The 17,082-nt window shown below is 47.4% G+C and overlaps 1 protein-coding gene and 1 pseudogene across 7 annotated transcripts in view; one reads left to right on the plus strand and one right to left on the minus strand.

Moving 5' to 3' along the window:
- SETD7 (SET domain containing 7, histone lysine methyltransferase) overlaps positions 1-14,398 on the minus strand; it is a 52,659-nt gene extending 38,261 nt beyond the window's left edge. The window contains exons 1-4 of one of the 7 annotated variants that reach the window (XM_055085891.1): positions 14,188-14,398; positions 13,004-13,136; positions 11,888-11,950; positions 4,257-4,386 (exon numbers count right to left, since the gene is read on the minus strand). In XM_055085891.1, the coding sequence (XP_054941866.1) occupies positions 4,257-4,386; positions 11,888-11,950; positions 13,004-13,136; positions 14,188-14,262 (401 nt within the window). In that variant the 5' untranslated portion in view covers positions 14,263-14,398. The other 6 variants (XM_028491700.2, XM_028491702.1, XM_028491701.1 and 3 more) reach the window with 6 other exon arrangements.
- LOC102986877 (ferritin heavy chain-like) lies at positions 1,196-4,250 on the plus strand (annotated as a pseudogene).
- Positions 14,399-17,082: the final 2,684 nt, after the last annotated feature.

The raw sequence follows: 17,082 nt of genomic DNA on the forward strand, positions 1-17,082 counted from the left end.
GGAAATGTTTTCAGTTTTTCACCATTGAGAATGATGTTTGCTGTGGGTTTGTCATATATGGCCTTTATTATGTTGAGGAAAGTTCCCTCTATGCCTACTTTCTGCAGGGTTTTTATCATAAATGAGTGTTGAATTTTGTCAAAAGCTTTCTCTGCATCTATTGAGATGATCATGTGGTTTTTCTCCTTCAGTTCGTTGATATGGTGTATCACGTTGATTGATTTGCGTATATTGAAGAATCCTTGCATTCCTGGAATAAACCCCACTTGATCATGGTGTATGATCCTTTTAATGTGCTGTTGGATTCTGTTTGCTAGTATTTGTTGAGGATTTTTGCATCTATGTTCATCAGTGATATTGGCCTGTAGTTTTCTTTCGTTGTGACGTCTTTGTCTGGTTTTGGTATCAGGGTGATGGTGGCCTCATAGAATGAGTTTGGAAGTGTTCCTCCCTCTGCTATCTTTTTGAAGAGTTTGAGAAGGATAGGTGTTAGCTCTTCTCTAAATGTTTGAAAACTGATTCCAGAACTTTCTTGATATAAATTTTTATTTTGTTTGAAACGTTCTCATAAATCACACACCCAGTCTATGGCATTGATTGTGGTGACAGTTTCATGAATGTATACTTAACTCCAAACTCATGAAGTTGTATATGTTAAATATGTACAGCCTTTTGTATATGAATCATGTCTCTAGTTAAAAAAAAAATCGCAATCAGGTTTTATATAAGATTAGAATGCATCAGGCCAAATCTTCTGTCACTACACTAGAATTTTCCGAACAGAGCCTCCTGTAACTGCAAATAAAGCCTCTGATGGGAACATAAGCGAGTACTACGGGTTTGAACAACTTTTAAAAACTCTACCATAAACGTTTTGTTTCCTCGACTGTTATTTCAAAACCTTGATGTCACCCTTTTGGGAGGAATTTTTCCAGACTAAAGCCTCCTGACTGGCAGTAAAAGCACTGAGTGCCCACTTTGTTTTACCCAATACATCAGACCCTAAAAATGGGGAGCAGTAATAGGGAGAAAAATTAATAGAGCAGAGTGTAAACTAAGGTGCTGCTTCATTAGAGGTGACTGACTTCTCCATGACCACTTCCTGCATCCCCCTTAGAAAGATCTAATAGATTCCACAGCCTTTATTTCAGTCATAAGACTCACTCACTAACTTTTCCGCCAATCTTTTTAGCCGATGTCTCATAACACGATCATCATTGGGCTTATGAATGAAGGCGACGAGGACCTTTTGAGAAACTGTCACCACACTGCTTCATCCCATGTCATAAAAGCAGTGATACTGACCTTCTCCCCTCAAGGTAATTACCCCCATCTATCTGCAGAAGGCTAACAAGGGTAAACTCTTTAGGTCCTTGCTAATACCACCACTCTTTGAGTCTACATTGGACCCAAGTCTCTCCAGGTGTTTGAGTGGTAGGTATAAAAACCAGTGAATCCGTGCCTCTAAAAGAAAAAAGAAAGGCAACGAATTTCTTTCTATTCCGTAGATAGTTACTGGCCTAGTGCTTCAGCCTCAGCCAGTGCTCCAGCTTTCCCTGGTCATGACTCCCATGCAGATCACTGCAATTGTACAGCACACTGGGGGAACTGGATGAAGCTGGTCAGAGCCAGACGTGACTGGCTTGACACAGGGAGGGAGGGAGGGAGGTGCTTGGGAAGTCTCAGGCCCCACTCAGCCCCGCAGGGCTCATTCCTGACACACTGGTTGGGAAACTCAGCCTAGCCCGGCAGTTCGCTGAGTCTCAGGTCTGTGAAGCAAGCCAGTAACCAGTACTAAATTCAACGAAGCCTGCTGGACTGTTTTCCCAGAGTCAGTCGGTTACTGGGTTTGACCTTCAAACTACGAGATTTAAAACATCAGCGTGCGCACGTGCGTGTGTGTATGTGTGTGTGTGTGAATTCTACCCTCTTTTTCGTCTCCCATCCTCATTCAGCAAGAATTTTTTTTTTAACACCAAAGTAACAGAAAGTGCTATGAAGCATACAAGATGGAGCAGATGCAGATTGTGCCCTCAAGGAAACCTCTCTCCTGTAGGGGAAATAAGACATTTATATAAATATATATTTGCTGAATGAATAAAAGAATAATTGCATGAGGTAAACAGTGACACTTTCCAGAAAAGAGTTATAAATAAACTTCTACGGAAGTGAGGCAGGAAAAGTTTCCTTCTGGACAGGTTAAAGGAATCGTGAGAGAAGAAAGCACTGATAACAAATTGAGTAAGAGGTTGCTACGGGACTCAGTTATCCACCAGGGCAGAAGAATGGAAGCAGAATATTCGACCATTTAACATGAATAGTTTGGAAACCAATTTTCTGCTAAAAAGAGGTGGGGTGTGTGGCTGAGGACAGTGGGAAAGAGAAGGTTGGAATTAAAATAAAAATTTTCAAAAGTTCTCTGATAGGTTTTTATCGCTTTCCTCACCCCTCCTTATATCAGATAATTGAGAGCCTGAGGACCTGTTAGTATTTTTTAAAAGCGACTCACTCCACCTACAGAAAAGGGATTCTGGGTTACAAGCCAGTGTCTGCGATCACCCTTCAACTATCAGCTTAGACGTTTTCTTTCCTGAAGGAATTCCAAGGAATAAGGAAGCTTCAGCTTATCACCAATGTCAAGAGTTTACAGTAAGCGGTGCTGTGTCCCACAGAATCCTATAACCTGCTTTAGCTAAATCCATCTCGGAATTACCCAGTCAAGTGGTATGAAAAGAGCTAGTCCTTCCATGGCTCTGAATTCCTCTAAATGCTGGAGAAATTCACACGACCACTTTTCATTTCTGAAGCTGACACGGCTTAAAAGTCACTGTTGGAAAGCTGGGCCCATGCAACCCCATCTCTTCTTGAAAGAAAAAAGTCCTAGTTATTTCCACCTGTCTCAAGAGGGTGAGAAGCTTCTGCCTCACAGCGTTCTCATACAGGGGGTGAAAGCAAGGTAAAAGAACCCTGCTGTGAAAAATATTTTAACTAGTGGTAGAACATAGGAAATACTAGTGACGACATCAGCATTAAGGTATCACACACAATGTCCAGTCATCCCAAAGACAAGCATTTAGAACACTGTGAGTCTGGAGCTGTACCCCTCCTATATCTCCCCGTCTTACTGCTTGGACCGTGATGATGTGGCTTTGAAGAACTCTGCTAGATAGTCTCTTGACTAATCTCAGGAGGAAAGAGAATATGCTGAGAAAATTATGAAGCTGCAGAACCAATGAGGTGGCTGAATCTTCTTTCAAAAGGAGATCAAGAAACTGGACCATGATGTCTGAGAGTGTGCTGAACACAGACTGAGTGTGCGTTACACTTGGAAAAGAGCGTGAATCAGTCACTACGGGAACTACACACAGTGGTCCCTGACGAAAACGATCTCCACCTGTGTGACTTTATGGAGACTCATTATCTGAACAAGGAGGTGAAATCCATCAAAGACCTGGGTGACCACCTAACCAACCTGTGCAAGACGGGGGTCCCTGAATCTGGCACGGCAGAGGCTCTCTTTGACAAGCACACCCTTAGAGGCAATGACGGCAGAGCTGAGTCTTAGGCCATAGCCATGGGGGTGTAACTAAGCGGGACGCTATGGGACCTTCCCGGGACAGACCCCCTCCCCCGTATCCTCTGCTGGAGCTCCTCTCTGAAGTACCCAGATAACAGGAGCTGACGCACATTTCCGGAGTTGTTTTGCAGATGCTAAAACCACCACCAAATGGAAGAAGTTAACTACTTGAGGTCATACGTGGTCCTGACTATGTAGCCCACACACCTACTGGTAATGTTAACCCCTGTGACGCCGCCCTGTTCCCTCACCATCAACCAAGCAGAGAAATGTGTGCAAGCTGATCACATACTCCGGGACTCCCCTTCCTCACCTGGTGTTTAAAAATGCTTTCCCGAAACCCATCTGGGAGTTCGGGTGTTTTGAGCACTAACTGCCCTGGGTGCACTGCTTGGCGCCTGCACTAAACGCCGCACTTTCCTTCACCACAGCCAGATGTCAGACTGGCTTTACTGCACACGGGCGAGCAGACCCAAGTTTGGTTCAGTAACAAGGGGTGACTGACATCCCTGGTCCCCAAAGGAGTACATGCATGTTGGGGTTACTTTGACTTTTTCTATAAATTGTACTAAAACATTCACTTAAATTCTCTCATTCGTATCACTCCTCCAAATAAAGTAATTTGGTACCTACTCCCCACCCCCCCAAAAACAAAATAAAACAAAACCGTGAGTGCTACCTGCCATCAAAGAAGAAGAACTTCCCCCGTCCGTTCTTTTCTCCGTGAATGAAGTTGCCCTCGAATCTGTCTGTGGAGGAGTAGGTGACCGTGCAGAAGCCGTGCGGCAATCCATCATCATCCAGGTGCCCTGGAGAAAGGGAACCACAAGGCAGGCCTTAACATCCTCCATGCTCACCCACCATCATCTGTGCTCAGACGCTGCCAGCAAGTGCCCCGCGCAGCTCAAGGGTCCCTTCCCTGCCTGCGGGCAGAGCGAACACCAAGGTTTCTCTGCCCGCATCAGCACCATCAACTCCGCGCTTAGGTACACTTTAGAAAGGACGGGTCCACAGTAGAGGGCCTTAGACACGTGTAAGGTTAGGAACCAAAACCACGCTCAGATTTCACTGGGGACTGAGAGTTACTCTCAGTAACAACACCTGCAGTGTGAGTTTCAGTTGACCCGGCACTTCCCCGCTCACAGGGTACCTGCTCACATTTGGGATTAACGCCCCTGAGCTCTCATGCTTAACGGAAACACAGCTGAGACGGCACACTGTCTTGGCAATAAGTTATCTGGTTCTAGAACTAAGTATACACTACGACTTCATACATCATTATATAGTATGATGTGGAGCTCTGCTAGCCAGGCGCCCCCTGAAAAGGACAGAGCCACGTCTTCAAGACTGCCCTGCTATCTCTACACCTCACTGGACTAACACACGAACTTGGAGTCCCTCTAAGCTTAAACTTAAGCTTAACATTGAACCTACTGCTTTACTTTACAAAATCTTTCAGCTTTGAATGTTCAGTAACCAACTTGTCATACACCCTCTACCCACTGTGTTCGGAGGGTCTGGGCTTTACATGTAGCTACAAGTATCCACGTGACCATTTAAGCAGTGATTTTGAACTTCAGCAGCGATTATGACGCTGTGATCTTTAAACTGCTGGCTCTTCCTGGGTCACCGATTGGTGTACTCTTATATTTACGTTTACGGTCAATGTTTAGGTTTTTCTTTATTATTATCTACATATTTCACAAAACCCAGGAGTCACCTCACTGGTGTCTCCCCAGTCATTCTGGTGAACTAATTTTGCAGAGGCGGGTGAAAATGAAGGCAGCAGTTAATCTACTGGCTTTCTCCTGGGTTAATGACCTGAGTCATGGATGAAAAAGGTATAAAAAGCATTAAATACTGCGTGCAATGCAGGGACATCAAACGCTTAAATGTGGCTTCCAGACGGCTCACAGGTATAAAAGAAAACACAAACCATATCGCCACAATGAATGCTTTACTCTCCTAAAACAATTTCTTCTAAAGTGATAAACGAATATCATCCCTCAGAAAAGATAGTAAGTAAGCTCTCTTATAAAGAACGAAAAAGCTCTTTCTTTGTATTATTGATTGCATAAACATAAAATAAAAATGAACAAATGCACTGTTTTATTGCTACGTCTGATTCTGCACAGGATGAATTACCTAGACTATATTACATTAAAACATGGCTACTTAAATAAATCACAATCAATAAGGTTCCCTTCCTCTTAACCCAAAATTTTTTTCTAACAAGGGCCAGGAAATTAACGGTTAGGAGGGAAGTAGGCCACGATTGCTTCCTTCTTGCTCAAAAACCAAAAACTGTACCTGACATAATTCAATGACACTTGAGTCATATGAAGTAATTTGGACAATTATTTTCTAAATAGCTACTGATGGCGTTGCTCTCATTGAAATAAATTATATCTACTTTTTCTCTTTTCATTAAAATAAGCCCCTCAGTGTATAGTTAAAAGCTTTCTTTTATGAAATGTTGCTCAGATCAAATTAAATTTAGCTATTTGCATTCCTACAAATTTAGGATTCCACTTCTGATTTAGGTATAACTATCAGAATAATCATTTTAGCCTTATACTGAGGTACTTACTAATTTATTGAAAACGCTTTCCCCATAGAAAACAGTTCACATATTTCAGACTTTTTAAAGTTAATGTTTGATAAAATTAGTTATTCTACTTTAGATCAAAAGAAATATTATGATAAACGTGAACACTGAGGGGAAAAAAATCCCAAAAATCCAATGTTAATGTACTTCCACCTTTGCTCAGTTGCAATAGTCCTATATCCTATTTCTGAATAAAACACTGCAGGTGCACCCTCCGCAATGGCATTTAGATATTAGAGAAACCTGGAAGCATCACAGAACACACTAAAAGCACTTGAAGGACAGTACTGAACCCCACTGAGATGAAAGCAAAAAAATCAACCCTCCTCCATGAAGCATGCTTATGCCCATGCCTCCTTCCACAGGCCAGTGAACAGAAGTCCCATCACCTTGTTAGGCTCTAGGGAGAGAACAGAGAAGCTGCTGAATGATGGCTGTTTCTCTGGTGACGCTGTGTGTTTAGAAAGAAGGCTCAGACTTGTGACGATTCCCTGACTTTCTAAAGGTGTTTAGCTGCTTGCTGTGAGAAACCTCCCTCTATCAGATCACAGCAGAATCCTCTGGCTGGCTCATTTGTTTTGTTTTCTTCTCATCCTTCCAAAAGGAGGACGATGTGATCAATGACCAGGATGTGATCAATGACCGGGATCAATGAAAAGGAGCTAAAAGTTAAGGCTTGTGATCATTCAAGACTTCCACCCTGAATATGTAACAGCTGGGGGTGGTGTTCCTAGCAGTAGAACTTTATGTTTAAAACAACAGCCACAAGCAAAACAATAACAACAACTAAGGGACCTTCCAAGGAAAGAAACGTCAGGAAGAAAAGACATTAGGCTGGGACTTCCCTGGTGGAGCAGTGGTTAAGAATCCGCCTGCCGATGCAGGGGACACGGGTTTAAGCCCTGGTCCGGGAAGATCCCACGTGCCGCAGAGCAACTAAGCCCGTGCACCACAACTACTGAGCCTGTGCTCTAGAGCCTGCGAGCCACGACTACTGAGCCTGTGTGCCACAACTACTGAAGCCTGCACGCGTAGAACCCGTGCTCCGCAACAAGAGAAGCCACCACAATGAGAAGCCCGCGCACTGCAACGAAGAGTAGCCCCTGCTCGCTGCAGCTAGAGAAAGCCCCCGCGCAGCAACGAAGAACCAATGCAGCCAAAAAAATAAAATAAATAAATTTTAAAAAGAAAATAAAGAAGACAAAGAGAAGAGATTAGGTTGCTGAGACCTCATATCTCCTATCAATGTTAGTGCTAGAGGAGCTTCTGGTACAACTCTTGTTCCACTGCCATTTGGACAATAAGATCATGTAATATTTGTCTTGCCAGCAACAGTCAATTTAATGGAGAGGGAGACTGATATACAGCGAAGAAAAAAATCGGTATACCTACTGTTTATCAGGCACTGGTTTATGTAATTTCCTGTTATCTAAATTAAACCTCACAACCATCCCTCAAATTCCAATCTTATAGATGAGGAAGCCACTGCTAATGTGCTCAAGAAACACATTAACTGCTACCCTGAATGCACTTATGGATGCTGAGGGCCCCTTCCCCCAATCCTCCAATCCCTTTTCTCTCTGGTCAAGGGCAAACTGGCTGAACACCCTTTCTTCCCTGCCAATGGTGGAAGAAGTGACCTCTAAAGCGGGAGGTGTTCTCAGGTCCCAGGCAGAGAAGTGGAAGACGCCTTCGTAGTTAAGATAGTTCTCACAGAACCACCAGGATCTTCCCCAGCATATCCTGGTGGCAAACGCCTGTCTCTTCCAAGTGTTACCCGATGCAAAGAGAAACACTAGTCCAGCTTGCTCTGATTGAGATCAATCTGTGCAACGCGCCAAGTCAGCCAACAGCCTTCCGGGCCAATTCCCACTCAACAGAGGTTGAACGCCAACCCAAACAACAAGGAAAACCCACTTGAACGACTGCTCTGTGTTGGGAATGCGGTCCCAGCTCCTGTGCCACATATGTGTCTGCAGCACAGTTTTAAATATTGACTGAAGTTAGAAGAAGAGGGAATAAAACATAACCGTCTCACAAGTCTAGTTTTTCACTTTGTTCTAAAGATCATTATCTACTGAACAGAGAGAAAGTTCAATTTTTTCCCCACGGGTTCCCTCGGAGCTTTTTCCTGAACCTGATGAGAGCCAGGCCTGTATTCTATGCAGTGAGGGTACCTCTCAGCACAGGAAATTCCCTCTGGATCGGACACCTGGCTGCTTACTGCCTCAGGCTTATTCACAGGAGATCTGAGTGTGTGTGTATATATGTGTGTGTGTTTCCCTCAGAACCAGAGGCCCTTACATGCACTGTTGGTTTTGTATAATAGGACTACTTTAAAAAAAAAAAAAAAAGGTAATAATAATAAAAAGGCAAACTTATTCTGTTTAGTGCAAAGAATGTGTCCTCATGATGATACACACGCTGGTGGTTAAAAACATAATTTGAGTTTTGAGAGTGATCCCTTGCAAGAGCTCAATGATTAGTTGTAAGGGTCTTAATTTTTTTTTTTTTTTTGCGGTACGCGGGCCTCTCACCGTTGTGGCCTCTCCCGTCGCGGAGCACAGGCTCCGGACGCGCATGCTCAGCCGCAATGGCTCACGGGCCCAGTCGCTCCGCGGCACGCGGGATCCTCCCGGACCGGGGCACGAACCCGCGTCCCCTGCATCGGCAGGCGGACTCTCAACTACTGCGCCACCAGGGAAGCCCAAGGGTCTTAATTTTAATGTGAGGGCTTCACATAGAGGGTGCTACCAGGACACCTAGGCTGTATTTTTCCTAAGTACAGAGCATGAGCGGTCTTATTAGAGACAGGCAGGATGAGATATTAGGGGGCCTGCTAGAAATGCTCTTAATGTTGGAGGGGTTGGGACAGTGAAACATGGAGATGCTTGTTTTCAGTCTGGCTCCTTAGTTCTGGAGACTCTACTTCCCATTTTTGAGGATTCTTCCTCGATGTCTCCTTTATGTTTCGAGGCCTTTCTGTTTTTTCCTACCCTCGTAAACCGCTACTGCAAAGAGCCTTTTAGGTGATGGCCTCACCCGCTCCCCACTGCCTGTTCATCCCATCCTCCCGCCTTCCCAGAGCAGAGCCTTCATCCTCCATTCCCAGCTCTAAAGAGCCCTCACATGGCCCACGGCCTCCGGGACGGAGTCCACGATCTCGGCCTGCGACGAGCCTCCTTGCCCGGTCTCACCCTCCACTTTTCTCCTCCTAGGCCCTCTGTGACAGCAGAACCCAGGGATTCATCTCTGAATGTGCCTGCATAATTCCACTCCTCTCTCTCTTTTTTTTTTTTCCCCTTTCTTTTTAATGTCTTTGTGCTCCTGGGTTAGTATTCAATTAGCTGAAATTCCTTGATGATATTAATGAATCACACATAAGGGTGTCCCTTTCCTTGTAGGAGGATATCCGGCTCACTGAATTTTGTCAATCTAATTAGAGAAAACTTTTATCTCAACATTTTCCTTTGTATTTATTTAATGAAATTGTGTCTTTTCAAATGCTTATTGGTCATCTGCGTTTTTCTTGTGAATTAGTTTCATTCCACACCTCTCTTGACTCCCAAAGTTCCCCTCTGGACTGGACTCAACTCCACGCCACCTCTTCCGGGAAATCCTCCCCCATCTATTTCCCCAAGCTAGATGCAATTTTTACTTCCTCTCAACCACCATGATTCATCGGTTTAGATGTGATATATTTATTTCAAATTATATTAGGGACCACATTGTATTCATCTTTGTGTCTACGGGTAAACAAAGAAATAGACGTAATGACGATTTCTCTTCCCCAAGCTAAACATCACTCCTTGAAGAACCAATGAGCCTCCAAGAGTTTTTTAAAAACCACAGCAGGAGCTCAGGTGATGTTTGCAGGCCTGCTGAGGCCCAGGGCTACCTTCCCAAGGGAGCATAGCCAGCACTGTACACAGACACCCACCTGCCCTCGGAGATTCATCCACCCTGAGCTTGGAACTCCACCCAAGCTACAGCTCCACCTGACAGAGAATCAAAATGTACATGAGATGACGAAACACTCAAGTCCTGAAGAGACCAATTTCTTCCCCAGAGTATGTTTCTAAGGAGGAAGAAAAAGAAGAAAAAGGATATCTGTTGCAGAGGCTGTAAGTTAAATTCTCTTTCCCCAAATACATTTTTCTGAAAGTCACCAAACTCTTTCAGAACCAACCTCTAAAGAGTGACATTGATAAAGAATGACACGCAACATTTAACTGTGGCTTCCAAACTCAGTTACCAACTATTTCATATATTTGACTGACTCGTTAAAAAAAAAAAGAAAGATGTAGAGAGACAGTTTGGTATGGCACAGTGGGGTTCTGGAGGTCCAAGCCTGTCTCCTACCTGGCTGAGTGTCCTCAGATTAGTTCTTAACTTCTCTAAGCCTCAGTTTCCTCCTTTGTAAAATTAGGACATTATTAGTACGCATGTGATAAGACTGAATGGATAATGTGTGTGTGAAACACTTAGCACAGAGCCTGCAAATAGTAAGGACTAAACAATTACAGCAATGATAATTTCAGCTAAGACAAATAAACTACCGAGAGCACAGGCTCTGTATGTGGAGAGAGGTAGGTTAGTTGGTACTTCAACACCAAGATCTTCAGAATGGCCTTTTACCAGTCCCCCATGCATGTGTTAGATGTTAAGTAAAGACTATTACAAACAGCACTTAAAAGTCCAAGAATGGCTAAAGAAAAGCCTACTTTTACACATGCATGCTCTAGACACTGTGTGAGTCTGAGCCCTGGGTGCGGCTAAGGATTTTTAAAATTTCTGTGTTACTCTAATTGTTTACTGTTAGGTACAACTGAGTCACCATGTGTCCCGGTTTGCCCCAGACATTCAAGGTTTAAGCCAGTTGTCCCAGCATAAGTATTAAACAGTGACCCTTCTCAAGTATGTTCTGATTTTGGACAATAATGCATATGGTCACCCTATATAACAGAACCTTCCTTGCTAATATGAAGAAATTTCTCTGCTTTCACCCATTGAGCAACCTCAAAAACAACATCGGTGCATTTCTAAAGCTGCTTGTTCACATTCTGCAAGGAGCCTGGGACCGTGGACAAGTGGGCCTTGTGTTTCCAAAACAGCTTCAAAGGGGAAGATGGGTTAACCTCGGGAGCAGTGCCTGTGATCAAGGGTTTGCATTAAATTTTTATGAGTAAAAGTAAACTTTGAAGAATGAGAGCCAGTCCTAACAATTTGAGAAGAGCATTTTTCAATTATCTTTCATATTATGAAGGCACACGTAGTCAATAATTTACATTTAAAGAAGGCTTCCAACTAACATCTTTGGGCCCCAGTTAAGTCCCAGCATTGGCTTTACTCATTGGAGATAAACAGTTCAGGACACTGTGAAAGTAAAACACCACCATCAACACTCCTTGAAGCTGGATAAAGAAATAAGAAGTTTCAATAGTTACATTAAGACAGTTAGCTTTTATAGAATTCAGAAATATTATTCTACTTAATCTCTCCTTAAGACCTCGGGAGCACTACAAAAGGAGTCAATTATGCTGACATAAAAACTGATTTTTTTTTCTCCCAAAGTAGCAATAAGTATGCATCCTCATGTATCTGTAAGGGTCGCCACTTTGTCTTTCTTTACTATTTCTGAGAGCTTGTTTATACAAATTAGATAGAAACCATATTTAACCAAAAGCTTAAAAAATATTTACCTAGATATCTGGTTAAAATATTCCGGAATAATATCACGCAACACTGCAAAACATCACGACGTACTGTGTACGGTAGAATCAAATAAATAAATACGCTAAAGAGTATTTTCCAGTATTCACTGTTACAAAATCATAACATCTCCTGACACAAACAACTAGATTGTATAACGTCCCCACCTCGCTTTTTAGAACCAGCAAAAAAAAAAAAAAAAAAAAAGGTGGAGAAACTCAGCAAAACAAAGTGGCGAGAAAAGTCGGGGGAGGGGCGCTGGAAGCGAAGGGGCGGAGAAACACGACACCAAGGCGGTGATATCACCCACAGCCAACTGCATGGAATTCAGAAAGTTAAGTGTCACCCAGCAATTTCAGTCCGGGCTTGCGGCGCGCCTGCACAGCGTGGCGGCGGCGGCACCCGCCTGGGAAGCAGGAGGGGGGAAGGGCGGTTTGACTGAGTTCGCTCGGGGGCAGCAGAGGCCAGGGCCACCCGCCTCCCCGCCGGCGTGCGTTCAAGCCCCCGGTCGGGAGCGTTGTCCATGGCTCTGCAATGATTTCATCGTTTCGGAGAAGCGACCGCCCGGACCGCGGCTGCCACGTGCCTGGTCCGGCCCCGTGCGCTGCGCCGGGGGACGGACCCGGACGCGGCCGCGGTCACCGCGGGTCGCAGCGGCGAGCGGAAGGAAAGGGCTGGCGCCCGGAGAGGGGCTCGGGCTTGCCAAAACCGGGCGGGGGGACTTCTCCACGGAGACGGCCGGCCGCGGGGGGCTGAACTCCTGCGCACCGCCACCTCCCATCCCCGAGAGGGGGAAGGCCGGAGTGCCCGGCAGGTTTCGCAACTCCGAAGGCGGATGCAGGCGGCGACCGAGCGGGATGAAGCAGCAGCGCTCTCCCGGAGACCCCGGCCCAGCCGAGACCCGTTCCCAGCCTGCGCCCCGCCGCGCAGTGCGCGCTCCCAGTGGCGTGGCCGTGGCGGTCCGGCCCCTGCCCAAGCAGCGGGCCGCCCGCGTAGGGGACAGTGGCGGCCGCGGGGCCCGGCGCCGCGCAGGTCGCAGCCCACCACTCCTTCCGCGTTCCGTGCCCTCGGCGCCTCCTCCCCGGGCCCCAGAGAAATGCTTGTACCTTCCACAGCCTCCTCCACCATCTCGTCGTCGCTATCCATGGCGGCTGGGGACCCTGCCCAGCTCGGGGCCGCGCGGCTGCCTCCCGTCCCTCCGGGTGCTCCCGGCAGCTGAGCGAGCGCTGGGGCTGAACCCTGCGAGTTTGGAGGAGGAGGAAGAGGAGGAGCAGTCGGGGCTGGCTCGCACTGCCTCCCCCTAGAGCCCTTTCAATTCCTTGGCCTTAAGCTGCTCCCGCAGCAGCCGTCCCTCCTCCTTCGCCCACTTGCCCCCGCTTCCGAGGCTCCGGGGTGCCGCCGTGGCCGCCGCCGCCGCTGCAACTTTCTCCTGTAATACCCCCTCTTTGTTATCGAGCAGCTGATCCGCTGACATCACCCAGCGCCGGTGCGCTCCCTCCCTCGCTGATTGACAGTTCCCCGTCCCTTCCCAGAAGTGAGGCTCCTTAAAACGAAAGACGCTCGGGGTCCGCGCTGACGCTACGCCCCAGCCCAGCAGCCCCCGGGCCCAGCAGGGTTTAGCTTTTGCTTCTGCGAGGCTTGGTGCGCTCCGAGCGCCAAGCCTGGTCCTGGGCGCCGCGGGCTCCTCGCGGACACTTGGGACCTCCGGGTATCCGCCCTCTGGGGCTCAGAACTCCGACCTCCAACTGTGCCGGGGACCACTTGGAAGTCCGCGTGCAGTGCCCGCCAGTCCCCCCTCGGGACGGCCTCCAAAGAGCAAGGCGAGCTAAGGCAGCGTTCCTAAAGCTCCAGCGTCTCAACTTCCTCTCGCCCTCGCCCCCACTTCACCCCGTTTGCCACCCGGAGCTGCACGAGTGCGGCACGCACTGGAGAGCAGGTGTCTCCGCGTTGCCGCATCACATCCGCGAGCAGGTTTCCCAAACTCAAGGGGGTGACATCCAGCCCAGATGCGGGTCTGCGGCTCCCACCCGTGCGCGCTGCGTCCCCACCCTCCTCGGGACCGTCAGGCGTCTCGGGTGATTCAGAAATTCAGCAGATCCAAATGGCAGCGGGCTCTTTATCAGGCAGGAAACAAGCGGCGCGGAAGGCCTGGCAGTTCCCTCCTCGCGCTTGTGGTAACAGAAAAGGAGCCACCGAGCGGAGCTACTGAGGAGGGACCCTCCGTCTGGCGCGCCTCCCCCCCTGTACGTGTGATGTCCCCAGCCGTCTCCCTGTTTCTCCAAGTGCCAACCTTCCACAGATTCGGGCTCTTTAAGTGGAGAACATCACGGGGCACCCGCTTCCCAGCCCCGCCACTTAGCGTCATTATGGCGTTGCCTCTTACAGGTGGCGGCAAAGGGCGGCTGTAAATAGCTGGTTAAATGGATGCAAATGTACACAATGTGCCGTGGAATTACCGGGTGCCGCTTTGGCTGTCTGCCAAGAACAGCTACTGCACGGAGGGGGCGGGGGGGAGGATAGGAGGGAGCCGAGAAAGTTGTTCCATTTTGTTTTCTGAACCACGAATGAGACTTTGTGGATTTCCAAGTACTTCCAGTACCCGGGAGACCACGCCTTGCTTTTGGCTTTGTGCTTAAATACAAGGTATTTTTATCGAGTATTGTGAGTTTCTTATTAAATTCAGTTTTTCCTCTGCGAAAAAAGAGAACAATGCTAGGGACACTTGTCCCATACACTGCCAGAAATTTCAACCCCTTTTGACTGTTTCAGAAAGAGAGGGAAGGGCCCTGAACCAGGAGTTAGGAAACTTGGGTCCTGGTCACCTGCCTAAGGGCCCTGGGAAGCCACTCCTCCCAGCCTGAATTCCTCCCCTAGAAGATCACAGGCTTCGGCTGGCTACACTGGTATCAGGCCCTCCAGCTTAGACTAGAGGCTCTGAGGTCCCCCAGCTTAGGCTAAATTGATCAGAGGTCCTTCCGGCTTAGTCGATACCTTTCTGAAGTCTTCTGGCTTAAATTTAACCCCCTTAAAGTCCTCCAGAGCAGATACCTGGGCCCCAAAGCTGCAAAGAGAAGGGGTTCCTGCAGTGGAAGATGAAAGCTCCACTTTGGATTACATCATTTTCAAACGTGACCCACAGAAACAGGATTTTATTTCTGATTTAAAAAAAAAAACAGCTCTAAATCTACTTTAAAAAAAAAAACCAAGTAAGGCCTTCCGTGGTGGCGCAGTGGTTAAGAATCCGCCTGCCAATGCACGGGACACGGGTTTGAGCCCTGGCCGGGAAGATCCCACATGCCGCAGAGCAACTAAGCCCGTGCGCCACAACTGTGCTCTAGAGCCTGTGAGCCACAACTACTGAGCCCACGTGCCACAACTACTGAAGCCCCCGCGCCTGGAGCCCGTTCTCCGCAACAGGGAAGCCACCACAATGAGAAGCCCGCGCACCACAACAAAGAGTAGCCCCCGCTCGCCTCAACTAGAGAAAGCCCGCGCGCAGCAACAAAGACCCAGTGCAGCCAAAAATAAATAAATAAATTTATTTAAAAAAAAAAAAATGCTGAAAGCTAAAGAAAACACAAATAATTTATTTCTTTACTCAAAGGGGACTGAGGCAGGGGCACGGTAGATTGGAAGAAATCTCCCCTCAAAACACACAGGTGGAGTCACAGAGACACGAGTTCACGGTGGGTGGGTAAGTGCGGGGAGGGGAGATAATCATGTCACAAGTGTCCTGCCCTAACTTTAGGCTTAGAGGAGGATGTCCAACCCTCCCCTTGGTGCTGTGAGGTTTTCCCAGCCTGAACAACCGGAACCCTGCACACAGCCCCCATCACTTCAGCAGACCTCATCTGGACATAAGGGCGGGGTGGGAAGCGACCAGGGTCTTCCTGCCAGAACCTTCCTCAGATTTGCACATAAGAGGGCTCCCCTGGTGACGCAGTGGTTGAGAATCCGCCTGCCAATGCAGGGGACACGGGTTCGAGCCCTGGTCCGGGAAGATCCCACAGGTCGCAGAGCAACTAAGCCAGTGCACCACAACTACTGAGCCCGCGTGCTGCAACTCCTGAAGCCTGTGCACCTAGAGCCCGTGCTCTGCAACGCAGCCAAAAATAAATAAATTAAATAAATAAATTAAAAAAAAAAAAAGGTTTGCACATGAGGCAGGCAACACCCGGGACACAGCCCCAGCCCCCTCCCCCCACCACTCGTGCCTGCTGGCTCTGGGCCCAAAGTTTAGGCAAAATGTTTTGATGACTCCCTTAAGAGCCATTTGCATTTTTACACATCATTTTGTGTGTTTTCAATCCCCTTCTCTAGACTGACTGACTGATTCTTCTTTATAGCCCCAGAACCCAGCACAGTGCCTGGTACAGAAGGAAGGTGACGCTTTGTCAGTGGTGATTGTGCAGAGAGGAATATTCTGTTTTATATAAACAGTGCTGAGTCTTTCTCACACACTGCATCCTCTTCCTGTGTTTGGCAAAATGCTTTGTTTCGGTTCAAGTCTGAAGAGCGTTTTTGAGTTCTATTTTCCCACATCTACTGGCCCCAAATCTGCTTCCATTGCATTCTTTCCCACAGTTTTCTTCATTGAGAGCTCATTTCATAAACCCTCTTTCCACCTGGCTTCCCGCCAGTCTCCTCTGTCGTACTCTGTCCCCACCAGTGTGGTCATGGGCTAGAAAATCAATCATTGAGCTCTTAATCACATGTGGGGCGGCGGCAGCAGAGCTCAGCTCCTAACTCAGCAGATCCCAGTGCGCCAGAACAAGCCCTACCAGGGAGGAAAGGGGTGGCTCAGGACATCCAACAGCCAGGCTCTGGGGTGGGACTTGCTTCCACGCTCACACCAAGAAGTGGCTCTTCTAAGCTGCCCTGCCCTGCTTCCTCTGCATCCAAGGATAAATCCCTCTCTTCTCACTCGGCTTGGGAAACAGAAGTCCCTCTTCCACTGCAGGAAGCAGTCAAATTACTGAGTTATTTTATTCATTTTACCACCCATGTCTTTCCCCAGAGAAGGCTGGTGCTTACTTAGAAGACTGATATAACTTTTGCAATAAATATATTTTCGTAGGCATCATGTATTTTATGCATCTTTTTACGCTGAGGGGGGAAAATTCTGTCAATTCACCACTGTGTGTGCTGGCAAATAGTGAAAAGCCCAGTGGATGTGGGACTTGTG

The sequence above is a fragment of the Physeter macrocephalus genome, chromosome 7 (genome assembly GCF_002837175.3).
Source record: "Physeter macrocephalus isolate SW-GA chromosome 7, ASM283717v5, whole genome shotgun sequence".
In the NCBI taxonomy this organism is placed as follows: Eukaryota; Metazoa; Chordata; class Mammalia; order Artiodactyla; family Physeteridae; genus Physeter; species Physeter macrocephalus.